At 42.0% G+C, this 13718-nt stretch overlaps 2 protein-coding genes across 18 annotated transcripts; one reads left to right on the top strand and one right to left on the bottom strand.

The window, feature by feature from the left end:
- Nucleotides 1-87: 87 nt before the first annotated feature.
- Nucleotides 88-7169, top strand: LOC121181008 (zinc finger protein 239-like). 15 transcript variants are annotated; one of them, XR_005893982.1, is made up of 5 exons: nt 89-132; nt 1014-3750; nt 4040-4124; nt 4793-6083; nt 7086-7169. XR_005893982.1 is itself a non-coding variant. In XM_041036757.1 (5 exons), the coding sequence occupies exons 4-5, from the start codon at nt 4107-4109 to the stop codon at nt 5672-5674; spliced, it is 900 nt and encodes a 299-aa protein (XP_040892691.1). In that variant the 5' UTR covers nt 89-132; nt 1014-1098; nt 3610-3693; nt 4040-4106; the 3' UTR covers nt 5675-6190. The 15 variants fall into 15 exon arrangements, 14 of the variants coding, with proteins under 14 accessions (XP_040892695.1, XP_040892691.1, XP_040892689.1 ...); XM_041036757.1 differs by lacking the exon at nt 7086-7169 and having other exon boundaries at nt 1014-1098; nt 3610-3693; nt 4793-6190; XM_041036755.1 differs by lacking the exon at nt 7086-7169 and having other exon boundaries at nt 1014-1098; nt 3610-3750; nt 4793-6190.
- A 736-nt stretch (nt 7170-7905) lies between these two features.
- On the bottom strand, nt 7906-12831 carry LOC121181205 (zinc finger protein 239-like). Of its 3 annotated transcripts, none has more exons than XM_041037044.1 (3): nt 12756-12831; nt 11020-11104; nt 7906-10788 (listed from the first exon to the last, which is right to left on the bottom strand). In XM_041037044.1, exons 2-3 carry the CDS (start codon nt 11035-11037, stop codon nt 9688-9690), a joined length of 1119 nt encoding a protein of 372 aa, XP_040892978.1. In that variant the 5' UTR covers nt 11038-11104; nt 12756-12831; the 3' UTR covers nt 7906-9687. The 3 variants fall into 3 exon arrangements, with proteins under 3 accessions (XP_040892978.1, XP_040892977.1, XP_040892979.1); XM_041037043.1 differs by having other exon boundaries at nt 11020-11133; nt 12756-12822; XM_041037045.1 differs by having other exon boundaries at nt 11020-11128; nt 12756-12774.
- Between the last annotated feature and the right edge of the window lie 887 nt (nt 12832-13718).

Genomic DNA, 13718 nt, shown 5'->3' with positions numbered 1-13718 from the left:
GCTTCTATAGTCATGGTGTTATACACTCCAGTAGGTGGCGCCATGCACCTTTCACTTTGGTTTGTAGCGCGGTATTAAAATGAGAGAAGAAGATGCAGATGCTAGCTGAGCAGACTGTAGGACAGATGACAGGTATCTGTTCCTCTCTGTTTACTTGGTGTTTCTGTGTGCGCGTTAGTGGTCGTCGGTGGCTGTCAGTCCGACCGTGTAGCGGCTTTACTCCGGCTCTTCACTGCTAACTCGCGTTAGCCTGTATGTGTAAAGCTTGGCCCGTGCTTTGTTAGCCCTGTGTATGTGAACCTGGTTGTTGTCTGCTGGAACTAAACACGGCTGTTGTTCGGATTTAGCCTGTTAGCCTGTTAGCATCGTGTTATTATTTGACAAAACTTAACCTCTGAACATTATTGTCAACGTTGTTGATTAGTGAGTATGAATAAAGCCATTAGCTTTTGGGAATAACGTGAGTGGGCATTAGTGCACAGTCCTGTATAGACCGTGTAACTATAAAAACAAGAGCCTGAGCTATCAAATCAAATCAAAGAACTTTATTTGTTCCCTGGGGGGCAATTCAAGGCACGAGAGCAGTTTACACAGTTAACACAATAAGCATAGAATAAAAATAAAATAGAATAAAAATAAAATAGAATAAAAATAAAATAGAATAAAAATAAAATAGCCTCGGAATAAAAATAAATGACAGTCTGTATTATGAGGAGAATATGAAGTCAACAATGCACACACTGTCAACACAGTTATGGACCTGTGCAACAATGCACATTTTAATAAAGAGATGATTTTAAATGGAAACATGCATGTGTTAAAATGGATGCTGTGCAGTCAAACCGTTTCTAAATCTCTCTGACAAACCACCTTTGGTCTAGAACACACCGGTGTTTGATGCACTCTTGCTACATAACATATAATTTGGTGGCTTGGTTATTTTTGTGGTGGAGGGCTGCTGTTCTAGTGGCTGTTCCTGCTCTAACCAGTCTGTCTTTGTTTGATGATTTCAGATGGGACACATGCTGACAAGACGAAAAGCATCTGGAGGACGTTAACTTTGACCTGTAAGGTGGTGAAATGAGCTCATCAGAAGAGGTGAGGTGATCGAACAGAAATTAACATTACAGCATTTCTTTTGTGAGCTCGGCCACTGTGGATTAAAACCAAACCGCCACATGCTTCTGTTTCATGTCACTCATTTGCTCTCACCACTGGGGGACTGTCTGTGCCTGGTCAGCCCGTCCATGTTTGACTTATAATAGTCAGAACTGTCTGCGGGTGATTTATTTGAGACCAATCCATCAGCAGCAAACTGCTGCCAGTATTTTCTCGAATGACATACATTTGCACGTGTGTGTGTGTGTGTGTGTGTGTGTGTGTGTGTGTGTGTGTGTGTGTGTGTGTGTGTGTGTAACACAGCATCTGTCTCACAGCCGAGCTGTAACAGTCACAGGGTGTTGATCTATTAATGGCCCCTCTGCTGTGGAACTCCCTGCTGGGAGATCTCAGGCAGGAAAACTCACTTGTATGGCTTTTTCTGATATTTGTTGTGATCATTTAATGATGTTATCTTGTATATATTTTAACTTCCTGGTTCTTTGTTTTTGTTGTAAATTGTATTGCTTTATTGCTTGGAACTTTTTGTGTTAGCTGTAATGTAGTTGGTGTTAATGAGCTACAGGTGATCTAATCTGCCACAGGTGATGTCTGTCATCTCACCAGAGTGGACAGGTTGGTGTGTGGATTCCACCGACCGCCTGCGAGATAAGCTGATGTCCATTCGGGTTAAGAAAGTGTAGGAGACTTTACTGCTCTGTCTGTGGGGAATCTGAGTCCAGGACTTTCAGTCTTTGGATCAAGTAGCTAGTGAAAAGTAAAGTTTGCCAAATTTAGTAGTCATTACAGTTATTTCAGTGTGTCTGATAAAAACTGAATCAACATGTATGTAAATACAGGCAGGCGATGGGACTCAGCATCCAAAACATTTTGGACCATATCACCAGTCCTTGTGTGGACCCATGACGAGTGTCTCTGTTTTATCAGCGTTTATGTGAAGGAAATAGCGTCCACTTAGAAACATCATGAAGACAGAGAGAGAGTCATGTTTTTGAAAATAGTTTTTTAGGGTCACAGCTTGGATAAATGTGCAAGGAAAAAAGTGTAAACCAGTGTTAACTCTACAAGGTGTCGTGAAGGATGAATGTAAAAAAAAAAAAATAAAAAAGGCATCAAATCAAGCACCAAGTCTGTCTCCTCTGAAGCAGGAGACAGACAGAGTGAAGGAAGGGTGGGAGCACAAAAGTGAGAGGCAAAGGAGTTAGGGTCAGAGAAGAGACTGACCCTGAAGACCAGAGGATGCTATATGAGAGAAGAACAGCTGAAATGCAGGTTTGTTTATTATTTGTCAAAACTTCCTCATAAAAAGATTCATCAGATGCGTTTAGCTTTTTGCCCAACTAAGATTTTAATAAATCAAATTCTGTATTTAAATCCATCCCTGACAGCTCCCCACTAGAAGGTGTTGCACCTGCACTAGATGCAGGGACATGTCAACAGACAATGAGATGCTCTGCTGCTGCCAGTTTTTGATACATGTTGGTACATGTCCATGCAGATGTTGAGTGTTTGTTGGTTCATGATTTATTTACATATAAAGACATTTTTACTAACATTTTTAAGCCTCTTGAATTATTTACATACACATCTACAGCTTAGAAAGCCAGGACAGTTTAACATTCACTCCAGGGACCTGAGTCCCTGACAGATGTGGGGGGGGGGGGGGGGCTGTGTCTCCTCGGATCATCAGGCTTTTAGACTCCTTTTTCTGGGAAGACCCGTTCCTCCTCCAAGCCTCCTGGTAAGAATGGCCTTCTGCAGGTCTGGGATGTAGCTATTTAGGTAACACATGTCACCATGTTAGCGTCATGTTATGGACACACACGTGTGTGTGTGTGTGTGTGTGTGTGTGTGTGAGCAGCAGCAGCAGTTCAGTACGGTAGACATCAGACACAGGTGAGGGAGGCAGTGTGGCCTTTACAGTCAGACCAAGACAAAAATCAGGACTACAAATGATACATCAGATTTCCCTGCTAAGCGATGACACGCTCTCTGTGTGTGAGCATGGGTGATTGGAGTTTTCCATGATCCTAATGAGTCACTCTGTCCACACTGATGGACTTTCTGTCAATTTCCTGCTCGTCAACAGTCACAATGTGTGTCTCTTGAATCTTGTTCTGTGGTTGTGTATGCATGCATGCTCCTGTGGAGTCCATCCTGCCATCTCCTAATGAATAGAGAAGAAGACACTGGACTATTTACAATCAAAAGTTGCCATATTATGTACTGGACTGTCATAGCAAACTACAGACATGTGACTGTAATCATGGTTGACTAAGGTATAAAATAATGTGTCAGTTACAGACCTGAAGAACAGCATGGTCCTTTTAAAACCCTGACATCGGTGTATTTGTAGCCTCCACCCTGTACGTCAGACTCGATGAATGAACGTGCGTGAATAGGTGAATGTGATGTGTCGTGTAAAGAGCTTTGAGTGGTTGATAAGACTAATGTTATATATACATTTAAGACATTATTTTCTCCTTGTAGGATGTATGTAAGGCAGAGCCACAGCACTGTCACCTGTGAAGGGTCTACACTCCAAAACTCATTTAAAGGCACCAGGATGTGGTAGTGTGTATCCACTCTACTAATCAGAATACTATTAACCGGTACCCTGACTTCAGTAATATACGTAATATATTCAACACAGTGTCTATTTCTATAGGACAAATTCCATTAGTTCAACAGTTGTGCCGTATTTTGCTTTGAGTTTCCATACTTTTTACATTCACTAATCACTATGAAGCTATCATCAATTAAACTGAATTTACAGTATATATTTGGTAGATAACTTTACATGTGAAGTACCAGTGTATGGACAGCTTGTCCTCCACTCTGACCTTCATGTCTGCAGCGTTATTGTTGTGTTTGTGTTTCGTCCTGCTCAGAGCAGCCTGTCTCTGTTTGATGATTCCAGAGCTGAGACCTGCCGACGAGCAGAAAAGCATTTGGAGGACACTGACGTTGACCAATAAGGAGTTGAAATGAGTTCTTCAGAGGAGGTAAGGTTTCAGAAAAATGAACATTATCTAACTAAGTTGTCCTGACCATGTCCATGTCCATGTCCTCATCACTTTTCTATTAATAAAAACTGGAGTTATCACTGTCACTGCTTTTAAGGGCCTGCTTATGGATATTTTAATGACACTTGTAAACTTTTTACTGGTACTTGTACCTAACTTTACATTCTTTGCTACTTTATAATGGAAATATTTGTCTTTTAACTGCACTGTATTTATTTGAGAGCTGCTGTTACTAGTTGTGTTACAGATTAAGATTTTACATAGAAACATGTGGTTTATAGAAAATGGAATCTTGTTCCACACTGAGCCTCGACCAGCTCCAACATTTGAATGAGTGAATCAGTGCTGAATCAGTGCTGACCCTGAATCTGGATCAGAGTCCACTTGTGCTTGTGTTTCACTGGTTCCTACATTTTATCTACAGATATTTTTTATTTCTAGAAACACCAGCAGCAAACTGCAGTCAGTCAGCTTGCTAATATTTTCAGTGCAGAGCTGGAATTGTTCAGTTTTTCTGTCACCCTGCTGCTACGTACTGTTTCCACACAACATATAAGACATACGGATTTAGTTTACAGAATTAGCTAAAGCAGTATTTTATCAAGTCGCTCAAATCACTCTGACCTTCATGTCTCTGTTTCTGTCAGGTGAAGCAGACAGACTCAGACAGGAGCAGACCTCATGAGTGTCACAAGTGCGGCAAATCTTTCAGTCGGATCTGTAGCCTCAGAAGACACGAGCTCACTCACTCTGCAGAGGAAGTCTTCCACTGTGAACAGTGTGGCAGCACTTTCAGCCAACTGAATGCATACAACCTACACCTGTATACCCACCCTGAAGAGACACCATACTGCTGCGACCAGTGTGGGAGGGATTTCAGTGACCAGAGCTCATACAGGAAACACCTGCATAACCATGCCGGACCATACAAGTGTGACCAGTGTGACAAGAGTTTCAGTCAGTGGGGTAATTTCACAGTGCACCTGCGAGTCCACACGGGAGAAAAACCTCACCACTGTGACCACTGTGGGAAGAGTTTCCGATGCCTGAGTACATACAAGAACCACGTACGTACCCACACTGGAGAGAAACCCTATTGCTGTGACTACTGTGGGAAGAGATTCACTCAGTTTAGTACTTACAAGCAACACCTGCGTATCCACACTGGAGAGAAGCCATACCAGTGTGAACAGTGCGGGAAAAGTTTCAGTCGCTCCAGTAATTACAATCAGCACCAGCGTGTTCACACTGGGGAGAAATCAAACTGGTGCGATCAGTGCGGGAAAAGGTTCAGTCGGCCGGGGAGCTACATCCGACACCTGCGCGTCCACACCGGTGAGAAACCGTACCGGTGTCACCAGTGTGGTAAAGGCTTCAGCCAGTCAGGGAGTTATAACCAACACCTGCGTATCCACACTGGAGAAAAACCATACTGGTGTCAACAGTGTAAGAAACTGTTTGCGTGGTCTTTGTCCTTGAGGAGACATCGTTGTGTTGAAATAGATGGAGAGAGCTCAGACTGTGTGTAGCAAAGAAAAGCTTTGTTTGAACTACAGTTATGACCTAAATCTATAATCTAAACATATAATACTAATTATAACATATGTCTAATATTGACTATGAAACAGAGTTTTCAAAAGTTGTAAAACGTAAATGCCGAGTTGTGATTTGAAGAGGAGTGAACTCAGGCCTATATGGGATTAAATGACGGTTGGTTTCTGTAGTTCACTGGATCTGTTAGAATAATGTAGATATAACCTGTTGTACCATGTAACTCAGAATGTTGGCTGCAATATGAAACAGCTGATCTTTCTCCTGTAGTCATCTGACTCTCTGCTAAACTGTGAGTGGATGAAAAGATCCAAAGAGAACGTTTTGGGCTGTTGACATCTGTGAGCGCCAGGTCCAGGAGTCCCAGTGTCCCCGTTCCGTCTGATGGTATGAAGATTATAATTACAAGAAAAAAAAAATTTGATCATGCACATTAATTTGTGTTCTGTAGTGTATCTGTAGTGTTCTATATTTAAAAGCAGAAAATAAAGTTTTACAATCAAAATAAAGTTATTGTGATACAGATATTGATCAATGGAACACATGACAGTGTGACACCAGTGTCATATAAGGAAGGTATCTGTGGTAGATGAGCCTAAAGAGAATTACCAGCTGAGGGGTGGGTTTGAGCTCATTGTTTATCTGTCCAGTCCAAAACTTAGCTGTTATTTGCTTCACTGTTATGAATGAATCAAATGTAATTGACTGGATTTGCTCAGTTGAGATTATTTTAACTGGATAATCTGATTATTACGTCATGGTGTTTTGGCACTGGCATAAATTTACAGCAGAAAACTGCAGCCTTATGGTTTTTTGTTTTTTTTTTTTTGTCTCAGACACTTTATTTCCTCTGGCTCTGCTGCCAGTGCTCGTACAGGTCCTATGTCCTCTGTCCCCTTCAGACGAATATTACTTTGACCTGTGTTTCTCTTCAGACGATCTATGCTCGGCATCTACTTATCAAGAGAAACTTTCTGTCTTGATAAGTGGATGCTGCAGAGCTGGTTTGTGCTGATGGGATGAAAAGCACGTGGAGGATGATAATGTTTATCAGTGAGGAGGAAATGAGTGTCTTCAGAGGACGTGAGATCAAACAGAGACAGCATCCATCACTTCCCGAATGCATTTGCTGTGGTTGATCTCAAGTGGACCGTGGGCTGCAAACAGCACTGGAGTCATAAATGAACAAACTGTTAGACATGAAAACAACAACAAAAAGCTTAATAATAAGACCCTTCAGAACAGGCCTGACCCACTGTACCTGTATGTAACTATGAGATCCGCTAAACGAAAGTTTAAAGGTTAAAAGTGCTTTTAAAACTAATGTAATAACTAATCTAATATTATTAATGTCTGCAGCCTCCAATCTTGAAAACCTCTGTCTTACAGTAAACAACTGGTTTAACGGAGGAGGAGAAGCTAAAGTTCATATATGACCGAGCAGAGACAGAGAACATCCACACAAACAGCAGTAACACTGTGAGTCCAATACTGAATCATTACTGCTGACCCCAAACTCACCAGCCACAGCTAGGCTTTACTACAGCTAACTGTCCTCACATGTCCTCCTATACACTTCCTGTAAATGAAGATGATGTATGTATGTATGTATGTAAATAAGGGGAGTGCTGAACCCAATCATTAGGCAGAACAAACAAACATTAGCTAAAGAGCTCTTACTAAATGGTAACTCATATAACTTAGAGTAGTATCAGGTGTCACAGGATATTAATCCTTTTAATCATTTCAGTTTTCTTCTCACTTTCTACAGGGACAGATGAGACTGAAATGGACTGAGCTCTGAGTTACATTTACAGAGACGGGTTTTGGGAGCATCAGTACATGTGACCTGTTTTAGAAGGAAGCCAGATTCCTGTCAGACTGCTTGTTGTCTGTGGGAGTATCCTCCCTACACTGTTACAGCCTTATCAGTTACTGTGGCTCTTTAGTGCCTTCTCATGATTTTTTGAATTTATTCCTTAATGTGAACATAACTCTCATGTTCTAAGATGGCTGAGTGATTGATCACTTATCTCTCTCTCCCATCATTGATCAGTAATTATCAGTGATCACTAATAATGCTGCTGATCACCTGCCTCATTAATACACGGCTGCAAAAACAATAATTAAATGTGTGTGTGTTCACAATTTTAGAAACCCTTCACCACATGTTAACTAATTTACACACAAACCTTTACTTCAGAATTCATTCATTTATTTCAGTCTTTATTTTACAGCGTGTTCACACACCAACCAGCCACAACATTAAAACCAGTTAACAGGTTTAATCTCCACTCAGACCTGCAGGACTTCCATAGAGTCTCAACAAGAGTTTCCACCGTCCACCTGCTGGCTCTGCTCTACCACAACCAGGCCGTGGACTCCGGGGGACCACATCCTGTCTCCTGTCTTCATTGGACCCTTCTCTTACTGAAGAAGCTTCTCATCACGAGTGAGTCCAATCACCAAAACTCTCCTCTGCAAAATATCGTCATACAATTCTAGCTGATCTCTTCTTCTTGAAACACTAATACTACACACAATATAGAATAGTCGTTAATAGTTTTGTGAGTATATATATGTGAAGTTCATGTAACTGACTTTATACAAACATGATGCCAGAGAAGCTGTGATGGACATCAGTCCACCTGGGACACTGTAACATTAAAGAAAAAGCAAAACCTGATTTCAGGGATTTGATTTGTTTGAAGACATGTTCCTGGAGCTGTCCCTTCATCTTCATCATCATCATCATCATCATCATCATCTTTGTCCACTGTTTCAAATGTTTCCAGCTTTGAGTTGAACGTGCATTTATTAATAGCAATATTTTTCAGACAACTATTTATATACAGAGTACAATCCAAGGACAGACAGAATTAACAGATCACAGATGAACTGGGTTGGTATCTCGGGATAACCCACAGACTCCGTCAGCAGCTGTTATGATGAACTACGTTCTACTGAAAATGATCCATAGCCAGATATATTGGACTGGCATTTTGACTGGTGAAAAACATGTGGGGCATGTGACATGGTTAAAGGCCTCCCTGTTAGCATGATGACATTTTACAACTACATCACATCACATCAACTTATTATCAGTGTTTACTGAACTGATCCAGAGGACCTTCTGTTGGACAGAGCCCAAGTAAAGACGTCTCCCAGTTGTACACATGATGGCTTCAGTTTGTAATCAAATGATGAATTAATTATTCTCGTAAAGAGAATGAAATGAACAACTACATATACTTCAAACTTATCCATTAACACGTTTAACTTCAAAAACAGATCTTTCTAACTAAACGTTATTTATGAGTTCCTTTAACTTTGGGCTGTGGTTCAACACACTCGGTACCGATGTCACTCACCCAGTCTGTGATAAACATCTGGGATAAAGAATAACTTTACACATGACCACGCCCCCCTGTACGGGTTTTAATAAGATGCATTCCAACCCTGTCAACTGGGAGTTTTTGGGGCCGAGCGTCGTCACAGACTCTTCACTGATTTTTGGAGTTAAACCGAGCAGGACTGCTGCATTTTCACTGGGAAAAAGACGAAGAAAACTTCTTTTTTAATCAGCTCTGTGAAAATGGACTGGGCTCAACAGATGGTGTCATAAAATGGCCTAACTGTACTATGTGATATTTACCAACTCAGAAAAGTGGATTTAGTGCAAGGCTACCCTTTAATAACTTCACACTTTGTGCAGTTACATGATCTTTTTTTAATCTTAGTCCAAGAATAGATAAAAAGTGGTTAATATTAATAATAATAATAATAATAAAGATAAGTCTGTTGATATATTGTATATATTTTTAGTGTCACGTCTTATACAATGAACAAATCAATAATTAACTGATCCTACTAATGAGAGCTGTGTGTGTTTTCAGAGTCTGTTATATCCTCTGTGCCACAGCCACACTGTTGTACTGAGTAACGTGTTTCTCCATTATAAAGTATGCACACACATGTATTTTGTTTGTTGTTATTGTGTGTCGTTTGTTGACGAGCAGCTCACTGGTTCTTCTTTGGTGCACACGGCGGGACCGTCTTCGTCCTCGTCTACTTCGACACAGCGGTGTTTCTTCAGCGACTGTGAGCGTGTGAACAGTCTCTTACACTGCGAACACCAGTACGGTTTCTCTCCGGTGTGCACACGCAGGTGACGGCTGTAACTGTACGAACTGTTGAAACATTTCCCGCACTGATCGCAGCTGAATGGCTGCTCTCCGGTGTGGATACGAAGGTGGCGCATGTAGTTGCTTAGGCGACCAAAACCTTTCCCGCACTCTTTACACTTGTACGGTTTCTCTCCGGTGTGGGTGCGCACGTGCTGTTTGTATGTTTTTGAAATGGAGAAACTCTTCTCGCACAGTTCACAGCGGAATGGTTTTTCTCCAGTGTGGATGCGTAAATGTGACTTGTAATTGCCTAACTGAGAGAAACTCCTCCCGCACTGGCCACAGCAGTACGGTTTCTCTCCCGTGTGGACACGCAGGTGTATCTTGTAACTACTCAGATCACTGAAACTCTTTTCGCACTGGTCGCACTCGTACGGTTTCTCTCCGGTGTGGTTACGCAGGTGCAGACTGAAATGCCCTGACTGGGTGAAACTCTTCCCACAGAAGTCACACTGGTAGGGCTTCTCTCCACTGTGGCTGAGCAGGTGTCGCTTGTATGAGCTCAAAAAACTGAAACTCTTTGGACACTGGTCACAGCAGTACGGCTTTTCTTTAGTGTGGACACGCATGTGTATCTTGTAAATACTGAAGTAACTGAAACTCTTTTCACACTGGTCACACTGATATGGTCCCGTGTGGTCTCGCAGGTGTTTCCTGTATGAGCTCTGGTCACTGAAATCCCTCCCACACTGGTCGCAGCAGTATGGTGTCTCTTCAGGGTGGGTATACAGGTGTAGGTTGTATGCATTCAGTTGGCTGAAAGTGCTGCCACACTGTTCACAGTGGAAGACTTCCTCTGCAGAGTGAGTGAGCTCGTGTCTCCTGAGGCTACAGATCCGACTGAAAGATTTGCCGCACTTGTGACACTCATGAGGTCTGCTCCTGTCTGAGTCTGTCTGCTTCACCTGACAGAAACAGAGACATGAAGGTCAGAGTGATTTGAGCTTCACATGTTACTGAATTGACCATGTTAGAGCAGCTGCTGTCCACACTGCAAAAATCTGCACAAGAAAAGAAAAGTGTGTGACCAACAGGCAGAGCTGTGAGTGACAGTGGTGTGGCCACTGGGCTTTAGTCTGTGGTGGACATGGTCGGGACAACTTAGTTAGATAATGTTCATTTTTCTGAAACCTTACCTCTTCTGAAGAACTCATTTCAACTCCTTATTGGTCAACGTCAATGTCCTCCAAATGCTTTTCTCCTCGTCGGCAGGTCTCAGCTCTGGAATCACCAAACAGAGACAGGCTGCTCTGAGAAGGAGGAAACACAAACACAACAATAACGCCGCAGCCCCCACTGCAGCTAGGGTCGGGTACCAAATCTGCTACCCAGGGGAGACACTACAAACTCTAAACCAAGAGTTTCTCTGGTTCAGGTGGCAGAAGCACCACCAATCATCTGTGAGAGGCATCTTCACAGACTGGATCACATGAAAGGTGATGTTAAAGAACTAAGCTCAGCCAACTCAGAAAACCAGCTCTGAGAGAGATGAGCTACACCAGATGATAGTTTCAGTTAACAATGGATACGACTGAGTTCAAGAGTTCATGAAGATGAAGGCTGGACCGTTAGCAGGTTAGCTATATGTTAAAAAACTATATACTAAATGTATCTGCTTTGGTGGATGTAATTTGGTTAATGTTACTGTTTTTACCCTATAATTACTGGTTAGCAAAAGCTAACCATAGGTGCTGTAGTGTTCAACACAGGAGTACAACTGTAGCCTACAGTATGTGTGAAGAACAGCTGGTGACATTGCATTATGTGTGTATTAAAACAATCCACCTATAGTCTGTGTAGAACAATGCCCGAACCAGCTCAGTGGGGTTTAACTCTGCAGACTGTGCTGGTCATCCATCATGTGAAACCGCTGTCTGGTTCTTTTCCTGCAGTAAAGTATTGTCCTAATAATGCTTCAAAGGGTATAGTGATCCTTTGTACACATAAACGTTGGGGCACCTGTAGAAAATAAAGCTACTGAAGTTTCTTTATCCCTGAAAAAGGACTGTTTTATATGAAATCTGCATCACTTGTCAGTTCTGGGTCTGTACATCTTCTTATTGATTGGCTGATATTGATACAGATGTATCTGAAATAACCTTAAACTGGTGAATTATGTTAACCTGGCCAATTTATCAGTGTAGCTCTAATGATGCAAATGCTTCATGTAACTGAGCACAGATGAAGAGGAGGAGGAGGAGGATGATGATGATGATGATGATGCACGACTGTTGTGTTCACTGTAGGTGGGATTTCTCAGCTGGTAGAAGCAGCTGTCGTTGTGAAAAGCTGATGAGAGTCTCTGAACAAAGCAGAGACATCCAGCACAAGGTCAGTAACACACACCTGTTACTGATGTGATTGAACCCAAACTCACACAGTCAGTGGACGTGCACGTGCACGTGCGGCCCGGCCCATGCGCACCACCGATCCAATAACGGAGCATCTGCCTCATTTGACGGTACTACGTCAGCAGTGACCTGTGTTTACTACAGAGCCAGCCGAGTCTCAGGGGAGACGTTTTCCAACACATCAACACAACACGACGTCCAATTATTGCTGTTCCCATTTTAGGAGTTTAAGCTTTGTCGGGGATAACACAGTCTCAACGGGCTAAATCCGCAGCAAAACCACTGTTTCGTTTGGCCCCAACAAGCGAGCATCAGGCTCATCTGGCACAGAGCTGCTTCAAACAGCAGCAGCCTAGCATTGCACATCCAAGCTAACAAGCTAACCCAAGTTACAGCGAGAAGCCGGAAGAAAACCTGCTACATGTACACGGTTAGATCACTTCCGGCTTCATAGTCGGGGCGCTATCGGTACCCACTAACGCAGACACAGATGAACCAAGAAAACAGAATGAAACAAATACCTTTTTCCTCTGCAACAGTCTCTCCTATGCTAACATTAATGTTGCCACGCAAATACCGCCATCTTGGAAAGTGACGGCACAATGACGTAGCTGCGCGGAGCATTGCGGGATGGTTTGGAAACTGTTCTTTTTAATATTATTCAAGCCAAAGTAACTTTGCGAGGTAAACAACAGTTAGAGCAGAGAGCGTTAGAAATAAACTGAGCACAAAGAGACAAAAAACAAATGGAAATGTACCACTGTAACAGACAGAAAGAAAATAAACAGTAAGCAAAATTTCAAACATACAAATGGAAATTGTCTTCACCATTTTTGTTACTAGACACTCTACAGACAGAGTCATAAAATGTTCAACACTATTCAGTGTTTGGAAGAAACTGTAAATAAACTGTTTCTATTAAAATAATACCAACTGTTCTTATCGTTCATTTATTAGGGGGTCCAAAAATGCAGTTACAAACTGATCATAATGAAAATGAAAAAAGAACAGAGAAAAGAAAGAAGGGCTTTATAGAACCGAATTACTTAAGAATGAGTTGGTGACACATTTTCAGTCATTTCATGGAGATAGGGCTTTGCAATACAGTAAAATATCAGAGCTGACTATTTTGTCATGTCCATTTTAAGGTCCGTCCAGAGGGACACAGAGTAGTGGCACAAGTACTACAGAGCTGTCAGTTTGAAGTGTTTGTTTTCCCTCAGTGTATACCAGCTGTGGACCTCTGACGCCTCAATTATAGTAATTTGTGGATGTGCACCTCCTGCTGTCCCACTGTCTGTGGACACCGCAGACACAGAGTTATCCTTACAATACTGTTTCATTGTATTTGCAGTTCACACATTAACTGTGCATGTGCAGTAGTTGCTCTTGTAGCTTAGCAGCCACACAGACATGTTACAACAAATTACAACAACAAACTAACTCAGATAACTCTTTACAGCTCTTTACCTCTAAAATGTAAA

Source organism: Toxotes jaculatrix, chromosome 4, assembly GCF_017976425.1.
Source record: "Toxotes jaculatrix isolate fToxJac2 chromosome 4, fToxJac2.pri, whole genome shotgun sequence".
Lineage (NCBI taxonomy): Eukaryota > Metazoa > Chordata > Actinopteri > Toxotidae > Toxotes > Toxotes jaculatrix.
The sequence above is the reverse complement of the archived record's forward strand: the minus strand, read 5'-3'. Positions and strand labels throughout refer to the sequence as shown.